Below are 26,475 nucleotides of genomic sequence, written 5' to 3'. Positions count from 1 at the left end.
CAACCATATATATTAGGGGTCAATCAAACTTGAGTAAACTACCTTTTTAAAAATTTTTATGGAAAATGCATTCTGAGTTTTATGTCTGACCTAAGAAACTTCATATATTCACTTTAAGTAGACATCTATTACAATTCAATGAGGAAAGGGTAACCTTCAGTAATAGATTAATCAGTACCATAGACTATTATGGATATTTTTGTTTTAGGGTGTTTTCTGTTTTCTTTTGGTTTTGGCATTAAACACTCTTTTTTTTTTTAAGATTTTTTTTTAAAGATTTTATTTATTTATTTGATAGAGATTACAAATAGTCAGAGAAGCAGGCAGAGAGAGAGGAGGAAGCAGGCTCCCCGCCGAGCAGAGAGCCCCATATGGGGCTCCATCCCAGGACCCCGAGACCATGACCCAAGCTGAAGACAGAGGCTTTAACCCACTGAGCCACCCAGGCACCCCTAAAGATTTATTTATTTTTTTTTTTTATTTGAGAGAAAGCAAGAGAGGGCAGTGGGGAGAGCCAGCCAGAGGGAGAGGGAGAGAGAGTCTCAAGCAGATTCTGTGCTGAGCACAGAGCCCAGTGTGGGGCTCAATCTCAGGACCCTGAGATCATGACCTGAGCCGAAACTAAGAGATGGATGCTGAACTGACTGAGCCACCCAGGTGACATTAAACAGTCTTAAGGCAGTGTTGTTTGTGCTGTTTGATTCTACCATATTCCTTTGAAATCTGTGAGCCTGAACTCCTTCATCTGAAATGTAATAGTCTAATTCCTCCTTTTTTATTTTCCTTCTCATTTTACCAATCAGATTTTAGACATTAGTGATCTAGTCAGTATAGAGTAATGTGAAACAGTTTGGAAGGTGATGCTTTTCTTCATTTATTAAGCCGCCCTTTTTTCTCTCATTGAGCAGAAAAAAGAGCCACACTGACCAAGGACTACTTGTTATAAACTGTCCCACACAAATGGTGTGGTGGGGTATTTCATGTTTGGGAGGATAGTCCACTAGGATTATTTGTCTTTATTATACCAAATACAGGCTCCATTTCTCACAGCCATGAGATCATTTAGTTCAAAGAAAGAATCAGCAGAGGAAGCAAAAGGAAGGAATTAGACCCTGCATGTCTCAAAGAATGACTTGCTTCTCCCCCGCTGGATAGGACTATAAGAAGGAGGGTCAATATTTCTGATGTTAATCATCTCCACAATTAGTTAAGCTTATTCTATGATGCTACTACATACTTTTTGCCTTTAATTTTTCTATCAGCTCTTTACAACAAGTTGAATGTTTTATGACCATGTTTTTGTGCCTTGATGTCAATAACTATATACTTATGAAAAGAAAAAAAAGGTGAGTATATTAAGTAGGAAACATTCCTTAGCTTTAGAATAATTCTAAACCTTATGCAGCCAAGCCACCAATTTCTTAAATTAAACTATATAGAGAATTGCTGGTCTGGGTTCTAAGAAGAGTTCCCCAGGAATGATAGCCATATACTTTCTACCTAATTCTCCTTTTAGTTCCAGTTAGAGAGATGTTGAAGGTGATTTACAGCTATAGCAAATCCATAGCACTTAGAAATAAACTCGACTACTGAATAAATAGCAATTAATTAAATTTCTTTCTGTTCAGTAGCCTAAAGAAAATCATTTAGTTAAACAAAAGTTATTCCAAAAATAAATTTCAAGAAATGCTTTTTCTATCTCTTCTTTTCCTTCTTTGCTTCTGTGTAAATGTTTCTATGTTCATTATTTGGCAGAAACCAAAGTCTTTTAGGTAATTAATGATGGCCCTAATTACCCATGTCTCTCCTGACAGTTATTCTGTATTTAATTTAATGACCGGCACTATATAAGAGTATTTGTGGATAGATTTAAATTCAAGTTGGAAATGTTTCTCTCTCTCTCTCTCTTTTTTTAATATTAAAAAAAAAAAAAATCAAAGAGCTTATCTCCAGGTTTGATCCTTAGAATGGGAGACCCATTGATCAGTCAAAGTCAGGGCCAAATGCATTAACACCAAAAGGAAGTGGCATTTGGGAACTGAGATTTGATCCATAAAGCTGAATGATCTGCAAACTGTGATCATTCCACAAAGCTCAATTTCATGTTGAGCTTTCTCTTTTGGAGTCATCCTGTCCCAGAAAGCACTGAGGGATGATATTGTGTTGGAACACAGGTGCTAGTTGGGATGTGAAGAGTCTGGAGATGTGAAAAGTACATTACATATCCAGTAGAGTACTACCAGGGATGTACCAGCCAGAACAGAATAAATGATCAACACCAGCCTTTCAACAACATGAACCTGGCTGAGCATTTCATAAATAATCCAGTGGACAATCACTGCAGGATGTATGGAAACCATTCTTGTTTTAATGCCCACTGGAAATACGCCCTATGAATCTCATCTTTTCAGCTGAGAAAGAAACAAGCAGCTCTTTGGATACATTTTCAGCAAGGAATTGGTGTTTTGTCAGGTCAGTGCATCATGATGTTACAATGAATTAAGCAGGATAATGGTGCAGTGCATAGAATGAGGAAATGCTGCCTGAGTCCTGGAAATTTGGAAATAGACTCTGGTTGGGAGATCAGAAATAGAAGGCTCCAAAATGTTCCATACTGTCAGGGGTCTTGATCCTGTGAGTATTAAAGAAAAAATATGAAGTGAGCCATTTCTTTGCTATGTGTATTTTGTATCTCATTCAGTTGGTTTTCAGACATTTGGGTAAACAATAACTTAAGTGGGCCAAATTTAAGACCAGAGAAAACTATACATTTGGCCAAGTGAACTTCACATCCAAAAGAATAAATTGTAGGATTTTGTATAAAGATAGGCCTATAACTTCTGATGCTGTGTAGTATCAGAATACTGGTTTAAAAGAAAATGATTTAATTAAGTGACTGTACATTCATCAAGGATGAACAATATGGATGAAAAACATTTTTTTAACCAGTCATGCTGATTTTCCCTAACTATATTCACTAATGATTTTGTCATTTGAGACATGTAGAATAAATAAAAAATTCCAAATAGAGCAGTAAGAGTTCTACAGGGAGACCAACTCTGTCTACATAATGAACTTCAAAAGATATGTCAGATCTTTAATTCAGAAGCTGATTGGGAGAATGTTCGTGATCTCTTCTGTAGATACTGGCTGCTACCAAAACAACTGATAGCTGTTCTGTATCAAACCAAGAAAGCTCTTCATATCTCCACGTGTAACACACCCAATATTTTCACGTCAGATAGTTGCAGGTTAACACATTATCATAATCTTCACTGTCAAAATTAACCCCTGGAAAGGAGTTGTGTTATAACAACACTCCACAGGAATTCATAAATCCATATGGCGGGCACAGCTGGAGAGATAGTTGCAGTTGATAATGTAACATTTCGGAAGTACCCGAAGAATCTCTTCTTTGTGAAGAAATTTGGAATCTGTATGCTTTCTCATTCTCTTAAACAACACATAGACAAGAGGACACATGGGAAATGCCAAAATAGTTTGGTTGTAGGTGTTTGAGGCCAAGTTCTTATCACTATGCAAACTTTTGCCTTTTGAAAAGATAAACAAGATTTTAAAAATAAAATGTAGCTAACTTAAGTATCATATTTCTTCCATTTGTGGTTCCCACTTACTGTAAAAGAAGGTTTGTGTAACACCGCCCTGAAATGAACCCCCGGTATAAGAAAGACATTCCTACACCTTCTTGTATGTGAGTCTTGCTACCGTTTGAATCGGTTGACTCCTTCTGTGAGCCAACATTCCTTATCAATGTACAGTTCCAGGTTATTTCAGTGGAAATGGTTGTGATAAATGGGATTTATAATTGGGTCCTAATGGAGCATGTAAATTAGGATTTCAAGATTGAAGAGAATAGATTGGTTTTAAAAAGTAAAAATATCTAACTTTGGCAGAACCTCTCAGTTCAACCTCTCAGTTGCCAGGCATTGGCATAGATGTGGCAGAGAAAACAGTGAGCAAAGCAGAATGGTTCCCCTACCATAAAACTTATAGGGCTGCTGGGGAGTAAAGGGGGCGCCAGTCACACTAGAATGTGTACCTTTGGTTGTGAGCTGGGAGAAGCATAGGGTTCAGTGATCTGAATGTGTAAAACACAGACATACCTCAGAGATATTATGCGTTTGGTTACAGACCAATAAAGTGCAATAAAGCAGATATTGCAATAACATGACTCAAATGATTTTTTTTTGTTTCCCAGTGCATATAAAAGTTGTATGTACACTATGCTATAGTCTATTAGGTGTCTAATAACATTAGGTCTAAAAATACTGCACTTGCCGTAATTAAAAATACTTATTGCTAGCAAATGCTAAGCATTATCTGAGCTTTCAGCGAGTCATAATCTTTTGACTGGTGGAGGGTCTTGCTTCGGTATTGATGGCCGCTAATTAGGGTGATGGTTGCTAAAGGTTGAGGTGGCTGTGGCAATTTCTTAAAATAAGATAGTGAAGTTTTCTGCATCAACTGACTCCGTTTCACTTGAACACACTTAGAAGCCATTGTAGGGTTATTAACTGAGCTAACTTCAATATTGTTGTGTCTCAGGAAATAGGGAGGCCCAGGGAGAGGGAGAGAGATGGGCTGATGCCAGCTGGTGGAACAGTCAGAGCACACACATTTATGAATTCAGTTCACCATCTCATATGGGCACAGTTCCTGGTGCCCCAAATTACAATAGTAATATTACAATAGTAACATCAAGAATCTGTGCTCACAGATCACCACACCAAAAGTAATAATCATGAAAAAGCTTAAAGTATTGCAAGAATGACCAAAATGTGACAGAGACATGAAGTGAGCAAATGCTGTTGGAAAAATGGCACCAGCAGACTTGCTTTACACAGGGTGGCCACAAAACTTCAATCTGTAAAAAAAACAGTATCTGCAAAGCACAGTAAAATGAGGCTTATCTATTGGAAGGATACAGGCTGGGAGGAGGAGAGAGTCGAGGGAAGGAATAGTATCCCAGACCGAGCAACAGTACGTATGTCTGCAGTGGGAAGGTTGTCTGGCTAAGAAGAAATATGACATGGTGTAGTTCCTGAGAGTGGTGGGGAGGGTAGTTCAAGTTTAAGGTTAGGATATCAGCAGAGAGTAGGAGGCTCTGGAGCAATGTTAAAGATCTGGGTGTTTTTCTGAAAGTATGTTAAATATTGTGAAAGATTTTTTTTTAAGTGAAATAGATGAATTAAAGTAGAAGGCAGTGTTGAAAAATGGACGCTTGGCAGCTAAGGCTGATTTATTATTACCTAGCTTTTTGTGAAAAACAAAGAAGCAGTTCTCATCAGACTAAAAACAGAGGCTAGTCATCAAAAATTAACTTGAAGAATTACCTATAATTATAGCACAACTAGGCCAAATGGAGATATAACCATAGGAGACAGTTTTAATCCATTTGGGCTGCTCTAACAAAATAACTGGGTAACTTAGAAAGAAGAGAAATTTATTTCTCCCAGTACTGGAGATGGGAAGTCTGAAATAAGGGTGCCGGCATGTTCGGTGAGAGTTTTCTTCCCGGTTCATTAGAGGTAACATTCTTGCAGTATCCTTATGTGGGGGAAGGGACTAGGGAGCTTTGTGGGGTCTCTTTTATAAGAACACTTATCCCATTCATGAGGACTCTACTTCATGATCTAATCACTTCCCAAAGGCCCCACCTACTAATACCTTTACCTTTAGGGATAAGATTTCAAAATATGAATTTTGGGGAGACACAACATTAAGACTAGAGTAGAGACTCATGACTAAACAACTAAATTAACAATAAGGAATATGGGAAGGATATCTTTAAAGGCTTCCAACAATAGCCATGTTGTATTTCCTTATCAAATATATTTCAATCTGGACATCTAACTAAAAAGTCTGATGTCTGTCCCCTTATTATGAGAAAACATTTTTTTCTAAGATATCCAGAGGAAGTAACCTACCATACTTAATAACACACACATACACACACACACACACACACACACACACACACAGTGCATCATATCCCTCTCCCCAGAATCACCAGTAATCAACAGTTCAGTTCTTTTTTTTTTTTTTTTAATTTTTATTTATTTATTTGACAGACAGAGATCACAAGCAGGCAGAGAGGCAGACAGAGAGAGAGGAGGAAGCAGGTTCCCTGCTGAGCAGAGAGCCCGACGTGGGACTCGATCCCAGGACCCTGAGATCATGACCCGAGCCGAAAGCAGCGGCTTAACCCACTGAGCCACCCAGGCGCCCCCAACAGTTCAGTTCTAACTAATGCTTTATAAAGAAGCTATCATGGCATATTGGGTATGGAAAGAGGAAAGGGTTTATACCAGTTCACTGTGAAGGTGATAACTGAAGCAATAGAAAGTGCTGTCTTAGTTCCTCAGAATCTTACTAAATTGATGATAGCCAGACACCAGTAATTTGCAAAGAAAACATGGCTATCAAATTGCTTTAAAAGTTAAGATTTGAGGTGGGGATTCTGTGAGCCTCTGTGGTCAGTTTGAGTGAATAAAGGGATGCACCTATTTTTTTGGTTGGTGTTTCTAAGACCTGGATAAAATCACAACCAATGTTAATAAATAGAGTTAAATTTAAAAATCTACTCCATCAGGTGCCTTGGTGGCTTAGTGGATTAAAGCCTCTGCCTTTGGCTCAGGTCATGATCTCAAGGTCCTGGGATCGAGCCCCGTACCAGGCTCTCTGCTCAGCGGGGAGTCTGCTTCCTCCTCCTCTCTCTCTCTGCCTGCCTCTCTGCCTACTTGTGATCTCTGTCAAGTAAATAAATAAAATCTTTTTAAAAAAAAATCTATTTCATCATTGTGACCTAAGAAAATACTCCGTGATAAAGAGTAGGAGCAAGAGGAGGGAAGAGTCAGCCATGGTCTGAGGATGTAAAACAAAACATAACAAAGATGCAGCTCTCTTGTGCTTTCAGTCAAGACAGAAAGCATGCATTCTATGAAACAGAGCTGCTAATGTCAAAAGGGATCTGGCTCTGATACAGACTGGCATTTAAAAAGAGTTAACAAAGATGAGAAATGAGCGAATTAAAACCTGCATTGCAGATGCAATAAAAAGCCAAATGAACATTGTAGAAAACTGCATTAGCAATAGCATGACTAACTAGATAAGCTTTTTTAAGGAATGCAAAAAGGAACATATAATGATTAGAAAGCTTCACAAATGTGGAAATCTGAGAATAAAGATCCAGTCTATACATAATCATTGTAATTAATAAAGATATTTTATCAGCGCATACATACTATTTTATTTATTATCATGGCATACTTAGCATTTCATGCCAGCACGTCATCCTTTCAATAGTAAAAATGTACTTTCCCTTCATTGAGAGGGAATCAGAAGTTTTTATGTTATTCTTTTTTCTAATAATTAGAGGAAATATAGATCAAGGTAGATATAAAATCAAAGTGTGTATCTTCCAAGTTGCTGGAGACAGTTAAATAAACTGTAATCTGTTCATCCAAAGACCAGAGGTAAAGAAGAGCAGAACAGCATGAATAAAAAATTCACATAAAGATGACAGATACAAGAATATATAGTATATGACAGAAAGTACAAAGAGATAAAACTTTCATATGAACATAAGAGCATCAGATTCAGTTAAAAATTTGTTTGATCTAACCAGAATTTGATGGCATTTATTTCAAAATAAAATATCTATTCTAACAAAATAGTCTTTAAAAGGAAAAGATAGTAAGTTTTCTAGCTTAGGACCAAGTATTACTTGTATGCAAAAAACATTAAACATTAAGTTGGGAAAAGATGCTTTTTATTATTAAGATACACAAACCCTAATGAAGACATTCCAATTATATTATTTTGAACACCATAAAACATAGTGTCAAGATTTATAATGCTAAATATTTGGAAACACAAGAAGGAATTATTAAAGCATATTTTTTTAATTTAATTTGACAGACCAAGTAAGTAGAAATAAGGATACAAAAAACTGAATAATGTAATAATTAAAAATATATACTAGTCTTCCATTACCAATAGGAAATATGTTCTAAGACCCCCAGCGGATGCCTGAAATCGTGCTTAGGAAATATAGATAGGAACCCTATATATATATTATTTTTTTCCTATACGTATATACCTGTGATAAAGTTTAATTTATCATTTAAGCATAGTAAGAGTTTAACAACAATAACAAATAATAAAATAGTACAATTATAACACTATACTGTAATAAATGTTAAGTGAATGTAGTCTCTTTCGAAGTATCTTATGATACTGTACTAACCCTTCTTGTGATGATGTAAATGATAAAATGCCTATGATGACATGAAGTGATGTGAACGACATAGGCATTTTGACATACTCTTAGTCTACTATTAATCTTCCGACCATATGTCAGAAGGCAAATTATCTCCTTCTGGACCACAACTGACCACATGTAACTGAAACCACGGAAAGTGAAACTGCCCATAAGAGAGAGCTTCTGTATATTTATATACTTTCCTTTCAAGTGCCCATGTAATGCTTCTTATAACTGGCTACATAATAAGCCAAGAAAAAAAAATGTCAAATTGTACCCATCAGGCCTAATACTTTCTGCTATTATACAGTTAAACTAGAAATTAGCTATAGAAAATTTTATACAGGGGCGCCTGGGTGGCTCAGTGGGTTAAGCCGCTGCCTTCGGCTCAGGTCATGATCCCAGGTCCTGGGTTCGAGCCCCGCATCGGGCTTTCTGCTCAGCAGGGAGCCTGCTTCCTCCTCTCTCTCCGCCTGCCTCTCTGCCTACTTGTGATTTCTCTCTGTCAAATAAATAAATAAAATCTTTAAAAAAAAAAAAGAAGGAAAGTTTTATACAACACAATAATCACATTTAAAAAAACAATCCATGCAAATTTCAAGTCATTTTTCTAGTATCTACTGGGTCAAAGCACAAAGAAAAACCATAGTTTATGGATATTTCAGAATTTGGAGAAATGAGAACAAATGCATCCACACTGATAGAGTCTATAGAAAGTGTACTCAGAAGCAAGTTAGTAACTTGAAATTTATTATTAAGAAATTCTGGAAATCTGGGCACCTGGGTGGCTCAGTGGGTTAAGCCTCTGCCTTCGGCTCAGGTCATGATCTCAGGGTCCTGGGATCGAGTCCCGCATCGGGCTCTCCGCTCAGCAGAGAACCTGCTTCCTCCTCTGTCTCTCTCTCTGCCTGCCTCTCTGCCTACTTGTGATCTCTCTCTGTGAAATAAATAAATAAATAAATAAATAAATAAATAAATAAATCTTTAAAAAAAAAGAAATTTTGGAAATCTAAATCAATAAACTAAGTATTCACCTCATGAAGGTTAAAAAGAACACAGAAAAACTTAAGGGAAATAGAAGAAAAGAAGATAAAGATCAAAATTAGTAAATTGGAAAGTAGAAACAGTACACATGAGACATCTGAGAGAAGTTTTGAGAAGGAAAAAAAATGTATTTCCCCCCAATTCTAATCATAAAAAAACAGAAAAATACAAATACACAAAATTGGAAATTAAAAGGAGCATACAATTTTGTATACAAGATTTAAAATCCTAAGAGCAGACTGTCCACAATCCTGTGATCATTTGAACATCTAGATGAAATGAAAAATCTACTGAGGTCATATTGATAACAAAACTGATTCAAGAAAGTACCGAAAATCTAAATAGACCATTTATCATGGGAAGAATTAAGAGTTGTCAAGAATCATTTTTTCCCAACTGTTCTGAGCCATAAATTTTATAAGAAATTATTTTTTCAAAGTTTTAAAATAATTCCCTTACCAAACAATTTGTGTCAGAGCAAAGACAGGATGAAAAGCTACCAGTTCATTTAATGAAATGGGTATAATCCTGGCACCAGAACCCAACAAAGACTATGAAAGAGGAAGCAACCTCACCTATGAATGTTAGTAATACTTATATACTGAATAATATATGTCAGGCGCAATTTTAAATTCTTTACACATATTAACATTTAATTCTTACGACAACCACATAAGTGCTATATATTCCCATTTTATAAATGACAAAACTACTGAGACATTGTTAAAGTAAATATGACATTCTTCAGTCATTTATGAACAACCATTTTTGGATATGTCTACAATACAAAGGAAAGTCTTAAAAATACAGATAACTCCATAAAGAGTATTTGTTTCAGTCTTTCCCATATTCTGGATTAAAAATACAAAAACACAGTTTTCAAATAAGAAAATAATGAAGAGTAGAAAGATACTCTTCTGACCAGCTAAACATTATTTCCTCTTTCCCAAAGAGGGTGAGAGACATATAAGAATGAAACAGTGTTGATAATTTTTAAGCTGAATGATACATGAAGTTTCATTATACCATTGCATCTGCTTTTGTAATTTGCGTATGTTTAAAAATTTCTGTAAAAAAATTTAAAGTTCAAGTATATGTTGGCTTTAATGATCTCCAAAGTTGGTTCTAGCTTAGATTTTGTATTGTTCTCCATTGTTAATTCTCTTTCTCCAAAACAAAACAAAACAAAACAAAACCATTTTTCTACCATACTTTATGGGAGTAAGATGTTTGCATCATCTGGAGGAGTTTCTACAATGCATGAACATATGGGTATCTTGCCAATCATATAGCTATTTCATTACTTATTCTCCATGTGAAAATCAATCTAGATATTCAAGCTAAAATAGGTGCCCTTACTACCCTGCTTTGTGAGATGCATATCACTAAAATGCCTGGATTGGCAATAATCCGATTTGCTCCTTCCTAGAGCTGTTTTGAGTCTCTAGTGGCAGGCCCTCGCCGTGTTACTGGGGCAAGTGTGCAGTGATGTGCATTAAATCTGCACTCAGCAATGCTCAGATGATGACTTTCTGCAGGGAATGAAGAAAATATACATATAAACACCCCATTCCCAAACGGCACTGTAACCTAGTTAAGAGAATTGCTTGCGGGGGAGTACATTATGCTAAGAGGACTAGTTCATTTTCAGGTTAGAAAACTTTAAATTCAAGTTGACATAGCTTCTATTTTCATTTCCATACTTATCTCAGCTGGGGAAATGTGGCATGTGTCACTAAAAATCAACCACCGGAATACAGGGAAGGGATGGGGAAAGTCAGTGGTCTGAAGCCTGAAAGTGGCTGTGATCTGAAACAGGTCATGTTTTATTTGGTAGCAAATACCATACCAGATTTGCTTTCCACTGGTACACCTTCTCCTTTTGTTTTCAACAAAATCCCATGTATCCAGCAGCAATCTCTAATAGCAAAAAATGCAATTAACTTAAGTTACCTTGTAATAGACCAGCATTCCAAACAGCTCGTAAACAAGAATCAAGTCTGAATCAAATTCACAGGTTCAGGGCTAAGTATTTTAGAGTAGCACAGAATATGTCAGTGTTCTGACAATGAGCAGCTTCATTCATCAAACCACATGTATGAGGCTTCCCTGTTAAGCCACACGTGTCCTCTGTTTTAATGTCAGGGTAGATCCATAAAGCTTAAAGTACAGAAGCTTTCACATGGCCACACTGAAGTTTTCAGAATGAGAATGAATGGGCTCATTAAAAGATAGAACTGGGAGAATTGAAATTAATCCTCCATAATCCTAGCTGTAAAAACGCACATCTCTGTTGTGTACAGGTATCTTTAAAATGAGTTACAAGTATGTGAACAGGCTCCTCTGGACACCTTTTTACGTTCAGCCCCATCATATCCCTTTTCCAATAGAACCTGGGAAACAATCCAGGATTAGTTAATTGAAGAGTCTGTTTGCTTTTATATACACTGAGTATAAGAAATAGCAAAGTTTTCAGAGTTTCTGTTGACTGATCGAATATAGTTGCCATTTATATCCTATGCCTTTAAAAAAAAACATGAAGAATTCGGGGTGTTGACCCTGGGATGTGTAATTTATGCATGGCTCTTGTAAGCTGTTACCTTTTAATCACTCAGGAGCCCCAGCTCTTCAAGCAGACTAATGATCCCCTGCTGACTATCAGCTCTGCTTGCAGTTCTGCCTTCAACACATCTGTCAGCACCACTTCCCAAGGGGACTCAATGAAAGTTGGAAAGTCTGACATCCGTACATCAACTACCCTGTGACTTTCTCCATTAATAATGGACTGTCCTGCCGTAAGCTGTGAGATTCCTCCCCAACACCGACTGCTTTTCCTTTTATGTGCCACTATGCCTGTCATCAGAGAGATAGCCAGAGAAAAGACATCTGGCATCTGTAACTCATAGGGGGTTCATAAAAATTAAAGCAGGTAGATTGTTCTCTCAAATGAAGTTCCTGGGATTACTGAATGATGAATATCGTGCTAATGGCCTCCTTCTAGCTTGGTGACAGCCTGTAACCAGTTTTTCTTTCTTTCTTTCGTTCTTTCTTTTTTTTTTTTAATCACATCCACACTGACACACACATCCTAAGTTTTTATTTAAGAGATACATTTCTAATTGTTATGTTGAATCCTTAGAGATGGAGCCCAATTAATTTGAAAACATTATTTCCACATCTGCAAAGAAATCGTCCTAAGATGTGACGACTAAGTATGTTAAGACCTGTTTTCCAATTAATAGTTCAGAAAGAATTCTCCGAAGTAAATAAAAATGGCCTTGAAGATTTTGGCTGGATTATTTGTTAATTTACCTCAGAAGCAGATAAAAAACTGGGGACAGAAAAAAGAAAATTGGAAGCCCACTGGGCCAGAATGGCAGGTTTTTGCTTTTGTCCAAAATACAAAAGAAAGAACAAACAAGTGACCCAAACAGAAACATGTTAGACCCCTGAAGGTGATTGATACTTATTTCTCTAAATCTCATCCATATTGAGATGCTCAGTACTTCCCTTGCTTGACAGGTTACTTGTCAACTTACTGTAACAATGAATTACCTTATCTGGAATCTGGAAAAGCACTCTAAAACTTTCAGAGACTGCCCTGAAAAAGCCAGGTGTGAGATAATAAGGAATGGTGAAGGCTCTGGTGAACTAGAGACCATGTATCTCATCCAAAAGGTGCAAGTGCATCCTGGTGGGGTCCTTAGGGTCAATTAGGCAGTCATACAGACCTGATCACCGTGGAGCACACTTGGCCTCTGTCTCACATAAGGACAGGACAGAGTACATGCCAAAAGACCAGGGCCGGGACCTTCTCTTCAATGGGAATCTGGGAGCAGTCCAAACAGCAATTCAGGGACTTTTTCTTGTCCCCACAGTCATGTTTTAAGAACAAAGTATTGAGACTCATGTAGCAAGCCTCGAGACTTCTAACTTAGAAGGTCTGTATCTTCTTTTTATTTTAGATTTACTGATTATTTGAGAGAGAGGAAGTGAACACACACACATATATTCATAGGAGTGGGGAGTGGAAAGGGAGAGGGAGAGAGAATCCCAAGCAGATACCCCTCTCACCCCCGACCATGGAGGCTGATTCAGGGCTTAATCTTAGGACCCTGAGATCATGACTTGAGCTGAAATCAAGAGTTGGATGCTTAACCAGTTGAGCCATCCAGGTGACCCAGAAGATTGATGTCTTAAAAAGAAGCAAAAATATCTTGCAACATTTCTATAGGCATAGCTTCCAAAGTCCCCATGAGGGGGTCCAGTGATGAGAGTCACCACATTTAGGGAAACCTAACACAATGACTGTCCGCCAGATGTGTGTGGTTCATTTGCATTCCTCTCAGCCTGATACAGGGTGCCAATCCTGGGTTATTTTTACTATAACACTGGTGCCTGGTCACCTGGCTGACATCTTACTTTTATCACATTTCTGGGGAACCAAAGCCAGAAAGTTAACCTAATATAAGTTTGTTTATAAAGAAAATAGGATTTTAACATTTTACACACTGTTAACATGTAGGAGTATGAGCTCAGATCTTTTTCTTTTCATTTTCTCTTCCTTCTTCTCATCCTTTTCCTTCCTCCTTCTCACTGCCCCCCACCTCCTTCTCATCCTTTTTCTTGTTTCAGAAAAGCTAGAAGTCCAGATATTTTAACTGTTAAGTCTCCCAATTTTTAAGTGAAAATACTTAAGTAAGAGTAAGGAACCAGGAAACAGAAGACCTGGGTCCTGGGATTCTAGCAATTGTCTGTATGATCTACATCATAGCTAAGGTAGAAGAATAAAAGCTTGCCTAAAGTTGGTGAAAAGCTGTTTCTATGATGCTGTTACTGTTTTCTAATTGACAAGATGTGAAGCTTCCTATTCATATGCTCAATGCCAGGGAAGTTCCTCTTCCCTTCCCTTTCTACTTTTGTTTATCATGTGAAAATCCAAACAGAATAAAACACTCGGGTCTTTCAAGCCAAAATGCCCATTGTTGGACAAGATTTCCCAACAAAGATGCTCAGAAAAATGATGCTAACTCTCATGGAATTTAGACCAACATACCTGCTTTTGTTTGCATTGCCCAGAGAAATTTGGTCAAAAAAGTAGTACCTCGGTGAATTTTGGCTTTTAGATTGGTTTTTCAGATGCCTGATATATTAATACAGTGCAGAGATTGTATCATCACTGTTATGCCCCAATAATGGGTCCGTGATTAAAGGAGCAAGATTGGGGGTGCCTGGGTGGCTCAGTGGGTTAAGCCTCTGCCTTCGACTCAGGTCATGATCCCAGGGTCCTGGGATCGAGCCCCACATAGGGCTCTCTGCTTGGCGGGGAGCCTGCTTCCTCCTCTCTCCTCTCTCTCTGCCTGCCTCTCTGCCTACCTGTGATCTCTATCTGTCAAATAAATAAATAAAATCTTTAAAAAAAAAAAAAAGGAGCAAGACTGATACAAAGCGAAGGTCAAGCAAAGCTTTATTTCGCACCAAGCATCAAGAATCTATGGGGCGCCTGGGTGGCTCAGTGGGTTAAGCCGCTGCCTTCGGCTCAGGTCATGATCTCAGGGTCCTGGGATCGAGTCCCGAGTCAGGCTCTCTGCTCAGCAGGGAGCCTGCTTCCCTCTCTCTCTCTCTCTCTCTGCCTGCCTCTCTGTCTACTGGTGATCTCTCTCTGTCAAATAAATAAATAAAATCTTAAAAAAAAAAAAAAAGAATCTAACCCAACGTACGGGGCCGTGCCTCTTACAAGAGAGGGCCACCTCTCCCTACTTTGCAGACTTTATAGAGCAAAGGCCATGTGGTTGGACCTGGCCACACACAGGTGGCCAATGAAATTGTAACACACAGAGAAAGCGGCGCAGTGATGCTAGGTGACCAATTGAATTACAATTTACCCTAGCGGACATTTGAACCAGTCTATTACAACTTGATTAGGATTGGCACCAAAAAGGCTCCCAAAGGGCGGGGGCCCATACTCCTTGGAGGCTAGGGAGACAGTATGCAACCCCTCACTGATCGGATGTCCCAACCTGGCCTGATCCATCCTTCTATCTGGGCTTTGTTACCTGGAGCTGGTTTCCGGGACTTGTTTTTAAGTGAATCCCCTGGGGGAAGGGGAGCAGGGACAGTTTAACTTTAAAGAAACCCTCTTTGCTAAATAGGCCCTTAAAATCACAGCTGATACAATCCCAGTTAAAATTGCTTCATGTTATGCTTTTCTATCCTGCGTTCATTCAAATCTCTTTATTTTGCTTATTCTGCCATCATAACCACAAAAATGTACTGTGGTAGAGAATTAATTTACAAATGAAAGAGGATTAGGATTATATTTGTTTTTATTTTTCTGCTACAATTTCATCAATCTTATGGGGACAAAACCAGGAATTCCGTTCTGTAAACAGCATTGAATAAAGGAATTTATCCATTCCCAACTTGGTTCCAACATCAAGTCTGTATTTGGCCAACAAGTCTGTATTTGGTTATTTGCTCAATCCTTCCTGAAGAAATCTTTTCATGTTGGGGGGTGGGGTGGTCAGAGGCTCTTTGTTATATAGGAAAGGTATATCCATTAGGAACAGAAGGGAATAGGTTGAAAGCACAGTTATTAGAAATGTTCTCATTCGTGATAACACAGGCATTTGTAGGAGTTTCATTTTCCTCCATTGACCACAATACTAAACATTTCACCAAGGAAATGTTCCACAGGAGATTTACTCTTAGGAATAGGATCTAATCTTTTATATCACAGTAAGAAGCTGATCAAAGGTGTCGAAAGCTAGCTATTAAAGGATTAACTAGGTCACATTGAAATATATGATGTAAAAACAGAAGAACCATTTCTATCCAGTTGAAGTTTATAAAAAATACAGAAACCACTCCCCCTCATTGTTTTCCAGACTACATTAGTTAAGAGAAAATACTGAGCCTTCATTCAACATTTAAAATAATCTCACTGTGCGTAGTTGAAGCTGTCTTAAGGATTATGTTCTCTGACACAAGGATAATGGAAAGCCATTAGGTTTTAGGTAATTACGCTCATAGTTTGAAAATATAACTCAAGATGTGGGAAATGGCTTGCAGCAGGGGAGGAGTGTGTGAAGAGGGACAAAGAATGTGGTAGTTTTAATAGTCTGACCAAGAGACAATAGCGTTTTGGTCTTGGATAGTGGCTGTAGCAATGGATGCTTTCTGCTCCCTCCCTTAACACAAATACAAAGTCTCTTTGGGTCTCTAAGGTCAACTCCATACACTGGTGCCCTGGACTCTGTCACTTCTCACCCATTCAAAGACTTGGCTCCAGCCATTTTTTTTTTTCTCCTTTTCCCTGCATTAGTTAAATTCTCCTTCCCTGCTGCATCACCCCCATCAGCATTCAAATATGCAGCAACATATTCTGTGTTAAATAAAATAGGAAGTCCCTTGAGCCCCATACCCAATTTCTGTGCTCTCCATTATAGCAAAAACTGCCCTAAGAGTTATCTCTATACCTTATACTCTTACGCTTAGTGCATCAGGACTCGTCCCCACAATTGCACTTAAATAGCCTCACATGTGACTCCATCGGTATTACTGCCAGTGGTAAATTCCCAGTTTTCATTTTATTCAACCAGTCAGCAGCATTTGGATATAGTTGATCACTCTAAACTTCTTGGAATACTTTCTTCCCTTGATTTTGATACTCCTTTACTCACTTCACTGGCTTCCCATTTCAGTCTCCTTGTCTGGTGTCTCATTTTCCTGTCTTCTTCCCATCTTCTTAAAGTGAATTTTAAGTACCCTCAGGCTCAGTCTCACGCCCCAGACCTTTTTCTTTATATATATATATATTATATATATATATATATATATATATATATATATAATATATATATATATACACACACACACACACTCATACTCTCTAATGATGTCATATAACCCATGGCTTCAAATACCAATTTTATATTGATATTTCCCAAATGTCTCGCTTCACCACCCCACCCTCCTAAATCCTAGACTCGTGGGGCGTCTGGGTTGCTCAGTGGGTTAAAGCCTCTGCTTTCGGCTCATGATCCCAGGGTCCTGGGATGGAGCCCCGAATCAGGCTCTCTGCTCAGCAGGGAGCCTGCTTTCCTTCCTCTCTCTCTGCCTGCCTCTTTGCCTACTTGTGATTTCTGTCTGTCAAAAAAAAAAAATTAAATCCTAGACTCGTGTAACCATTGTCTGATCATCATCTTGCTTGTTTGCCTAACAGTTATCTCAAAGATAATATGACCACAACTGAGCTTTGATCTTCTTATTAACTCTGATCCTCCTAAGTGTTTTTCCAATCATAGGAAAGGACAGCTCTATTTTTTTTTTTTTAAAGGAATATAAAACTATTTATTGACCACTGTTTACCAGTATTTACAATAAAGTAAACAATATACAGTTGGATAACATTCTGACTACAAAGTTACTGTTTTTCCTGGTTTGTGCTGAACCAGTAACTCAAATACTGAAAAGACTGAGCCTACATGTCAGGAATGAACTGGGGTAAAGAAAAAACATGCAGGTGAAGAATTTGGATTATAGAAGCCTGTCCACCCATTTACTCCAGCAGGTGCTAACTGCCAACATCTCTAACCATCTGATTACGATTAGTTTCCATGAAGGAAGTTGTAGACAGTCCATGAATCATGACCTTTTAGTCAATACAGCACAGAGAATTTCAACTTCTTAAAAAGGAATGGTTCACTAGAAGGAACATTTAAATGTCCATTTAACTAAAGTATTGCTTACCTAAGTAAAACACACCAGGACTTGTCTAGTTTTGTCATTTGGGTGGGGAGGTTGGTGGTGGTGATAAAATTTTCCCTTCAGGGATCTTGCAAATAAACTTGCGTTTATATGGCTGTAGAGAAGGATATGGATTCTGATATGGCTGCTTTTAAATTGTCCAATTTAAATTGTTTACATTATATTTAAATTGTCCAATTAATTACAAAATTTGAAAGGTAAGGCCTCAGGAAAAACTTCAGTTTAAGTGATTTATTTCTTAAAATGCTGAAAATGGTAGCATCCCGGAAACATGGGCTTATCCATGGTTATAAAATGCTGTTTTTGTTTTGGTGAAGGTTAAAAACAAAAACCACTTATGTATGTATTTTAAGTATACACACAAAAAACCCCCTAAACAAACAAAAAACCCAGAATGGTCCTTAGGCATATAGGAGTTAAACACAAATTCTGACTGAGTAAAGACTATGAAGATTTCCCCCAACATTTAGAAAAGGTTCTCTAATGCAGGGGGATAATATATCATGGTCTCAAATATTCTTTTCTGATAAAGGAAGCAACCACAGAAAGCTTTTATTTGTTTAAAGTAACCAGTGCTATAGATGCAAAAACCCCAACAACTCCCCCAATACTACTTCAAAACAAACATATCAAACTTGATTTTCATTAGAATGTTATTTCTTCACACTAATAAATCAAAAAACAAAGACCCAGATTTTATATATATATATAAATATATATAAAAAGCAATGCAAACAATTATTGAGCTTCATCTTCTGGACAAGAATGCCAAGTTAGTCTCTCTTCATAAAAAGCAATTACAATTTGAGGACACTTCATGTTTGCCTCTTTTGCCAGCACCAAGTCTGCCTCATCTGAATCTTTCCATTTCATGAGAAACATTAATTCTCCACTGCTGTCTGTGGCACCAATTATTCGTTCAGGATCAAGACCTCTGGCAAAGCCTCTTGGTTTATCAGCAGCATCTCTCTTCTTCTTTGATTTGCTATCATCAGATTCACTGTCAGATAAAGATTTTCTTTTTGTACCATCTTTTTCTTTACCAGCTTTTTGAGAGTTAAGAAACGCTTCAATTAACTCTGGACAATCTAGATTTTCTTCAGGTTCCCAAGTATTGTCAGCATCTGTAAAACCCTTCCACTTCAGGAAATACTCCACCTTCCCATTCACTACACGTCGGTCCAGTACTTTTTCCACCACAAATTCTTCAGGCTCTGCCTCTTCTACTTTTTTACTCTTTCCATTCTGTTTCTTTCCCATTTTTTGCAATGTAGTTTTATTGGAGGCCATTTTTTATTGCAGACTTGAAGAGCTATTATTCACCGACTCCGAGCTGCTCCGGGTCCCGGGTCTAGGACAGCTCTATTTATGCAATGGCTCAAGACTGAAATTTAGGACATAATCCTTAATTTCTTTTTTTTTTCTTCCACCACTATCCAATTATTTACAAGTCCTTTCCACTGTACCTTCAAAATATACCCTGCTTGTAACCACTTCTCCCTACTTCTACAACTGCCACCCTCATTCAAGCTCCCATCTTAACTACCTTGGATTTCATAACAACCTCCTAACCATTGTCCCTGGTTCAGTTCCTACCACTCTCCATATTTTAGAAAAATAGTGATTTTGAGATATAAATCAGCTCATGTTTCTTCCTTGCTTAAAACTGTCCAGGAGCTCCTGGGTGGCTCAGTTGTTAAGCATCTGCCTTTGGCTCAGGTCGTGATCCCAGGCCTAGCACTGGGCTCGCTGCTCAGCAGGGAGCCTGCTTCTCCCTCTCCCACTCCCCCTGCTTGTGTTCCCTCTCTCGCTGTGTCTCTTACTGTCAAATAAGTAAAATCTTTAAAATAAAAATAAAATAATAAAACTGTCCAAAGTCTTTTATATCTGATCCAGGAAAAAAAACCCTAAAACCCCCGTTAGGGGCTAACAGCCTCCGCTAGCTCTTATCCCTGGTAAATCTCCATCATCATCCTCCCTCTCATGATATTGCACCAATATACTGTTTCTCAAAGACGCTAAATATGTCCTTGCCTACAGTGGGGCCTTTGTGATCGCTTTTCCCTTGCCTTTAAATTCCCATTTCCTAGATACCTTCATGGCTTGTACCTTTTCATGTTAAAGCTCTGGTCATTTTCACTCCTTCCCTGATATTTCTAAAATAGTACCATCTCTTTCGCTGCCTTTTTTTTCCCCTTTAATTGTGTTTGGCACCATGTGGTATACTTTCCTTTCCAAGAACTGTATTTAATTTGAGGAATTTCACGGTTATATTTTAAAACATTTTGTATTAAGAGGTACCTGGGTGGCTCAGTGGTTAAGCCTCTGCCTTCGGCTCAGGTCATGATCTCAGGGTCTTGGAATCGAGCCCGGCATCGGGCTCTCTGCTCAGCGGGGTGCCTGCTTCCTCCTCTCTCTCTCTTTGCCTGCCTCTGCCTACTTGTGATCTCTCTCTGTCAAATAAATAAAATCTTTTTTAAAAAAACTTGTATTAAAACCACCATAGATGTATTAGCTACCGGAATTTGGAAGTAGAATAAATATGTAATATAAACCCCTGGCTTGCAGTAGACTACTTCAGGATCTGTCTCCTGCCTCTTCAGAGTGAGTGTTATATCCCACTATTCAGGTACATCAGTGGAAAGGTTGAAATGCGCTGTTGTATTCAGACTGGACAATCATCTGTATTTCACAATTGAGATATCTGGTTTCCGTAGTGTAGTGGTTATCACGTTCGCCTCACACAACTGAGATATCTAGAAAACTGTCTTCTCCATATTCATTAGTCATTGGTCATTGGTCATCCGCCCATCAGGTCCCACCATCAGTCTCCCCTACTGGAACCAACCAGTTAGAAGTCAATCTGCAGTGCTTCTATAGGAAGCCCATGCAGAGATTTAAGATATAATTACATGGTCTAAGAAGCCAGAGTCTGCTTACAGGGCAATAAAACAGAATATGGCTTCTTGTAAAGCACTATAGAGGCTCTGTCAACCCACCTCCGCTTACCTAACTTCCTGAATAAAGAGATTCTCTCCATTCCTTCTGTAATGAACAGTGCTGATCGCCTGTGGCAAGCTGTAGGCTCATCGCTGGGTAGGCTACAATCAAGTGAACCTATATCCTTTTGTTCCTCCCTATGAAGTTGTATACTTGCCAAGAATCAGTTGTTTTTGTTCCTAAGCCTGTTTAGGCCAGTTGCACTTATTTAGTTTAAATATTACACAAACTAATGAAATATAAAAAGGAAAGAATTGTCATTTCTACAAAAACTACTTGGAATCCTTTGGGAAAGGCTCAATAAAGGCAAGTCAGTGAAAAATAAAGATGCTGTGGGCAAGATAATTATGAAAGTTGGGGGGGAGGGTCATTAAACTCTAGTAGGATTCTGTATTCCTGTAGTTTCACATGTCTTATTTTAACAAAATCAAGTCCCAGGAATGATGGGTGTAGTTTAGGTAAAAATGATAACATCAACCCCAGTCAACAGTCAACCAACAAAAAAAAAAAGATAAGAAACAAGAAGACAAAGGGGTACATTGTTCCTATATCAAAAGATTGACAAATAATACTTTAATTATCTAAATAAGAATTTATTAATGAGTAATATATAGAAATATTTAAAGTGGATAAATAAATAATATTAGATAACTTGATTGGATAAAATGTTTATGATGTAAATGTGGCTTTTTTTTTCATGATTTCCCACTTTTAGTAACTTTTTGAACTAATCAACTAACTAGGTTCCAAGAGTATAGGACAAGAGGGTTTTTACATTACTTGAGAACCCTTTTCAAAACTAGGAATTACATTCCCATTACAGACATGTTGACAATATCAAAGTAGGTGATATATTGAGAAAAGCCCTTTGAGAAAAGTAAATTATTAGTCCTATTTTATGCATGAGGCTTAAGGAGAGTAAATGACTTAGAGATGACATGTTAAGAATTAAGATCTGCCTTCCTCATGGCATCTGCTCTGAGTTCTACTTGAATGCTGCTTCAAACCTCTCCTCGTACACTTCTCATTTAGATCTTTTATAACAGATTTTTCAAAATAAATACCAACTAAAGGCTTCTGAGCTAATTATGTATTTTAATTAATGACTTCTGAATTGCTATGACATTATGGTAATAGAAATGCCATTTTTACATTTCCAGTAACCAACTCTCATACTTTAAGGGTGTGTGGGACAGTTCCTTGATTTGGGAAATGCTGTATATGAAATTCTCTTCTTGGAGATTTTACAGCTCAAGGATTTGGAGAAGTACTGTGGTGAAGAAAGGTACCCAATTTTTTTCAACTTGTTATTTTCCCAATGTATTTGTCCCCGTGGCTTTAGCGTAGAATGCCTCTTTAAATTCAGTTAAACCAGTATTTCATGCTTATGTGTTTTAAGTGTTGCTGTATAGAGTGGGTACTCATGTTTTGTTTTGTTTTGTTTTTCTTATAATCAGTCCTGTTTTTATATACTCTCAGCTTGTTGACCATAGTTCTCTGATCTGAGTCCTTTTATTACACCCTTATTATTCTCATCTTTTTATCATATTCAGGAAGGAAAAGGCAAAAGTTTCAAGGGCTAGACTTGGCAGTTTCTTCTGATAGCTGAACTGTGACCTTGGCACCTATCACCTTTGAGGTCACTAAGGCCTATCTACATGCAATTATCCACAAGCAGAGATCTACCGAAGACTGAGATCACCCCCTTGCTCAACAGGTCTTAGTTAAGAAGCTCATGGAGAGCAAAAGAAATTCAAACTCCTGCCACAAGCTGAAAAAGTATAGCTAGGGTCAGGCATCATAAGAGAGAGTCAGCTAATCCATGTTGACCTAACAATTTGCAATCTGCAGGGTGGCAGGAATGCTAAAATTATATGCCTCTTGTCCATTATAGCTAATGTTGGTATGTTTGTGTTTTTGAAGCTGGCTGAAAATAATTTTGTGCCACATGCCCTCCTTTGCAGAATAACCAATCCATGTGTGATTTTTTTGTTATTTGTGTCTGTCTTGTACAGAGTGTGCCAGCACCTGGCCACCTAGCAAATTACAGATGAACATTGAATGCTTGTGCTCAGAGCCTTCATTGAGAAGGACTTTCCTTCACTCCATCCTTACCCTCTGTCCTGAATCTTCACCATCATACATCAGAAGAGATCAGCTACAGAAATACCCCTAGAAAATAACAATGCCTGACTTCCCCATCTCCGTACTCTTATAGGGCCAACTTGACTACTAGAACAACTCTGAGTTGAACTGACTTACCCAAGATCACCCTGCTAACAATGGCAAATGCAACATTATATCTAAAATTTTAGCATAAGTTTTTAGATGACATGTTTTTTTAGTTAGAATGAGGATGAATAGACATCAGAGGAAGAAGAATGAAAGCAGATAAGACAAGGATGTATTAGGGCAGTTTTGTACTAGCAGAATTAGTCAGGGGCAAGGTGAATAGTTTTTGTTTCAAAGAGAATTAAGAAGAAAGAGTTTGAGAACAGATTTCCAGGAGTTATCATACAATTGGCCATTGGTTACTTGTTAAGATGCTATAACACTCTCCAATATTTCTATTGTCTAATTGTTCTCTTATCAAGATCTGTTTGGTTGCAAGTGTCAAAATCCAATTCAAATAAGCTTAAACAAAAATGAGGGTTTATTGGCATAAAATTCCCATTCAATGCAGATAGGTTTTAGTTCTCAAGTGATAGTTTTAGGAATCTGTCTATCTGTCTTTTGGCTCTAGTTTCCTCAGGCTGGCTCTTGCTGTATGATAACCCCAGCAAAAAGAGCATGGCTCATTCCCAATAATTTTAGCATAAGCTTCAAAATTGACTTCATGTGCCAGCTTGAGTCATATGCCCACCCCTAAACTAATTATGGTGACTGGAGGTTATGGGGTGGTGCTGGACAGAATTTTAATCAAGTAGACATAGAACATATGCTCATTCCTGGAACCAGAATGAGGATAAGCCCGACTCATATAATAGCATCTACTGAGAGCGGATGAGAAATGATGCCTGCTGAAAAATGGGGATGAGTTTACAAGGTGTGGGTAAGCTAAACACCAAAAACAAGCAATGTCCAGTTATCATCTTCTACATACTAAGGGATGCTTGCAGCCCAGGATCGCATCCCCAAAGAGTTATTTCAGGAGAGGAGAGGTATATACCACTAATCATAAGATAAACTGTCTTGGAAAAGTGAGCAGGATTCAGGAAACCTAATTCCCCTAGAACTGTGTCCCAACTGCCTATATTCTGCTCTGTAGTATCTAGGAGAATGCCTGGCACATTATAGGTACATAGAAATATTTGTTGATTGAGCGATTCAAATCTAGACCTGATGGATATAGAGTCATGGTTTGGGGTGATGAAAAGTTCCGGGTGACAGTTGTACAACAATTTGAATGTACTAATGCCACCTGAGCTGTAAACATTCAAATGGTAAATTTTTTGAATATCTTGCCACAATATAATTTTTTAAAGGGGGAGAAAGTGTACACATAGAGAAAGATAAGATTTTAATGGCTTCTTTTGGCCTCCCATTTTCCATTAATGCTTGCCCTAGTCAGTCACTGGACCTCAGGAGTTATACAGTGACAGAGGGGAAAGATGCAGTTATCCTGTGCTCCTCCACAAGGTGAAGGCACAAATACTAGCTGCCCCCTGCTTTGTACAAGAAGAGCAAGGAGTACAGAATGGTGGGGATTGGTGAAAATCTGGAAGATTTGCTTTACAAGTGCATGTATGAATGCGGTTCAGTCAGTTTAAAAACTCTATCTTCTCCAAGAGCCAGGCAGGTAAGAATGTAAATGATTAAGTTAATGTGGGTAACAAAGATAAAATGTAGTGAAAAGAAGGGCCATCTGTACCCCAATGTTCATAGCAGCAAGGACTACAATTGCCAAACTGTGGAAAGAGCCAAGATGTCCCTCAAAAGAGGAATGGATAAAGATGTGGTCCATGTATACAATCAGAAAGGAAGAATACTCAACTTTTGCATCAGCATAAATGGAACTGGAGGAGATTATGCTGAGTGAAATAAGCACAGAGAGTCAATTATCATATGGTTTCACTTACTTGTAGAGCATAAGGAATAACATGGAGGACATTAAGAGAAGGAATTGGGGGAAATCAGAGGGGGAGACAAACCATGAGAGACTGTGGACTCTGAGAAACAAACTGAGGTTTTTGGAGGAAAGAGGGATGGAGGGGTGGGTGAGCCTGGTGGTGAGTATTAAGGAGGGCATGTATTGCATGGAGCACTGGGTGTGGTACATAGACAATGAATCTTGAAACACTGAAAAAATTAAATCAAATTTATAAAAAAGATAATGTGGGTAAGGTGGAATTCCTCATGATCCCGTCAAATAGATGAGCCATTGTGCATCTCAGGCCAGTAACTGCCTTGAAGAAACAGAGGGTCAACATTGCTTGGTCTTGTGGTTTTTCATGAGAAGACTTAAATGTGGAATTCTATGGGAAATCTTTCAATTTTTGAATGTTGGCAGTCATTGAAAAAATGTTTATGTAGTAAGCATGGGAACGAGAACATCTGGCTCATGGGCCCCCAGCTTGAAATAAATGTTGTATATGTTCCTATCTTTCTGTTTATCTTCAGTTTCTTCCAAAGGACAGACTATTGTTTACTTTCTCACAAAACGCAGTAATGACCCCATGTATTTTGTACATATCACAGTTTAGGGTGACATGTGTGGTTAGGATAGATATCATCATTCCAGTTTTACTCTTGAAACCACTAAGGCTGTAAGTGGAGGTACTTAACTTGCACCCAGATCCTTGTGAAACAGTGTGCTCTATCACGAAACTTCAGGCAGTTTCCTTCTTTCAAAACTCCTCACCAGCTTCTGTTATTTATCATTTATCTAGATAAATTATTTTTCCCTTTCATCAGAGAAAGCTGAATTTCTCAATTCCCCGCACCTCCTTTTGTTGGTCAGGGAGGGGAAAAAAAATCATTACTTATGCGGAACTATAGAAGCAGATTTGTGTATTTAGCTCTAATAGATGCAGTAACCAAGGAATTTAAATCATATAATATTTTCCACTTCCCAGAAATGGATAAACTCTTTTTTTTCCCCCCCGAGGGAACTTTTAACTTAAGAATGTGTTTAAATCCCTTTGGCATGTCAGAATAATCATTAATGTTTACAGTTGCTATAGCAACTAGAAATGCTGGCGATAGAGTAGGAAAAGAGCCTGGGAGAGGAAGATAAGCTGTGTCAATTATTGAACATCTGTCAAACATTTAGCCAATTTAAAGTGACAGGCAAAATGCTTGAAATCGAAGGTGGGTAAAATGTATTTTTACAAACATTTACTTAAGAACATCAGTTTTGCATTGTTTTGCCACTATTG

At 38.0% G+C, this 26,475-nt stretch overlaps 2 protein-coding genes across 8 annotated transcripts in view; one reads left to right on the top strand and one right to left on the bottom strand.

The window, feature by feature from the left end:
- The window catches only part of CNTN4 (contactin 4), a 963,126-nt gene that overhangs the window by 740,695 nt on the left and 195,956 nt on the right, over positions 1–26,475 (top strand). The window lies entirely within an intron of this gene.
- Positions 17,650–19,451, bottom strand: LOC125109495 (chromobox protein homolog 3). Its single transcript, XM_047746502.1, has one exon. It carries the CDS (start codon positions 19,385–19,387, stop codon positions 18,836–18,838), a length of 552 nt encoding a protein of 183 aa, XP_047602458.1. The 5' UTR covers positions 19,388–19,451; the 3' UTR covers positions 17,650–18,835.

This window comes from Lutra lutra, chromosome 1 (genome assembly GCF_902655055.1).
Source record: "Lutra lutra chromosome 1, mLutLut1.2, whole genome shotgun sequence".
Classification (NCBI taxonomy): Eukaryota; Metazoa; Chordata; class Mammalia; order Carnivora; family Mustelidae; genus Lutra; species Lutra lutra.
This window is presented reverse-complemented; position numbering and strand designations above follow the sequence as displayed.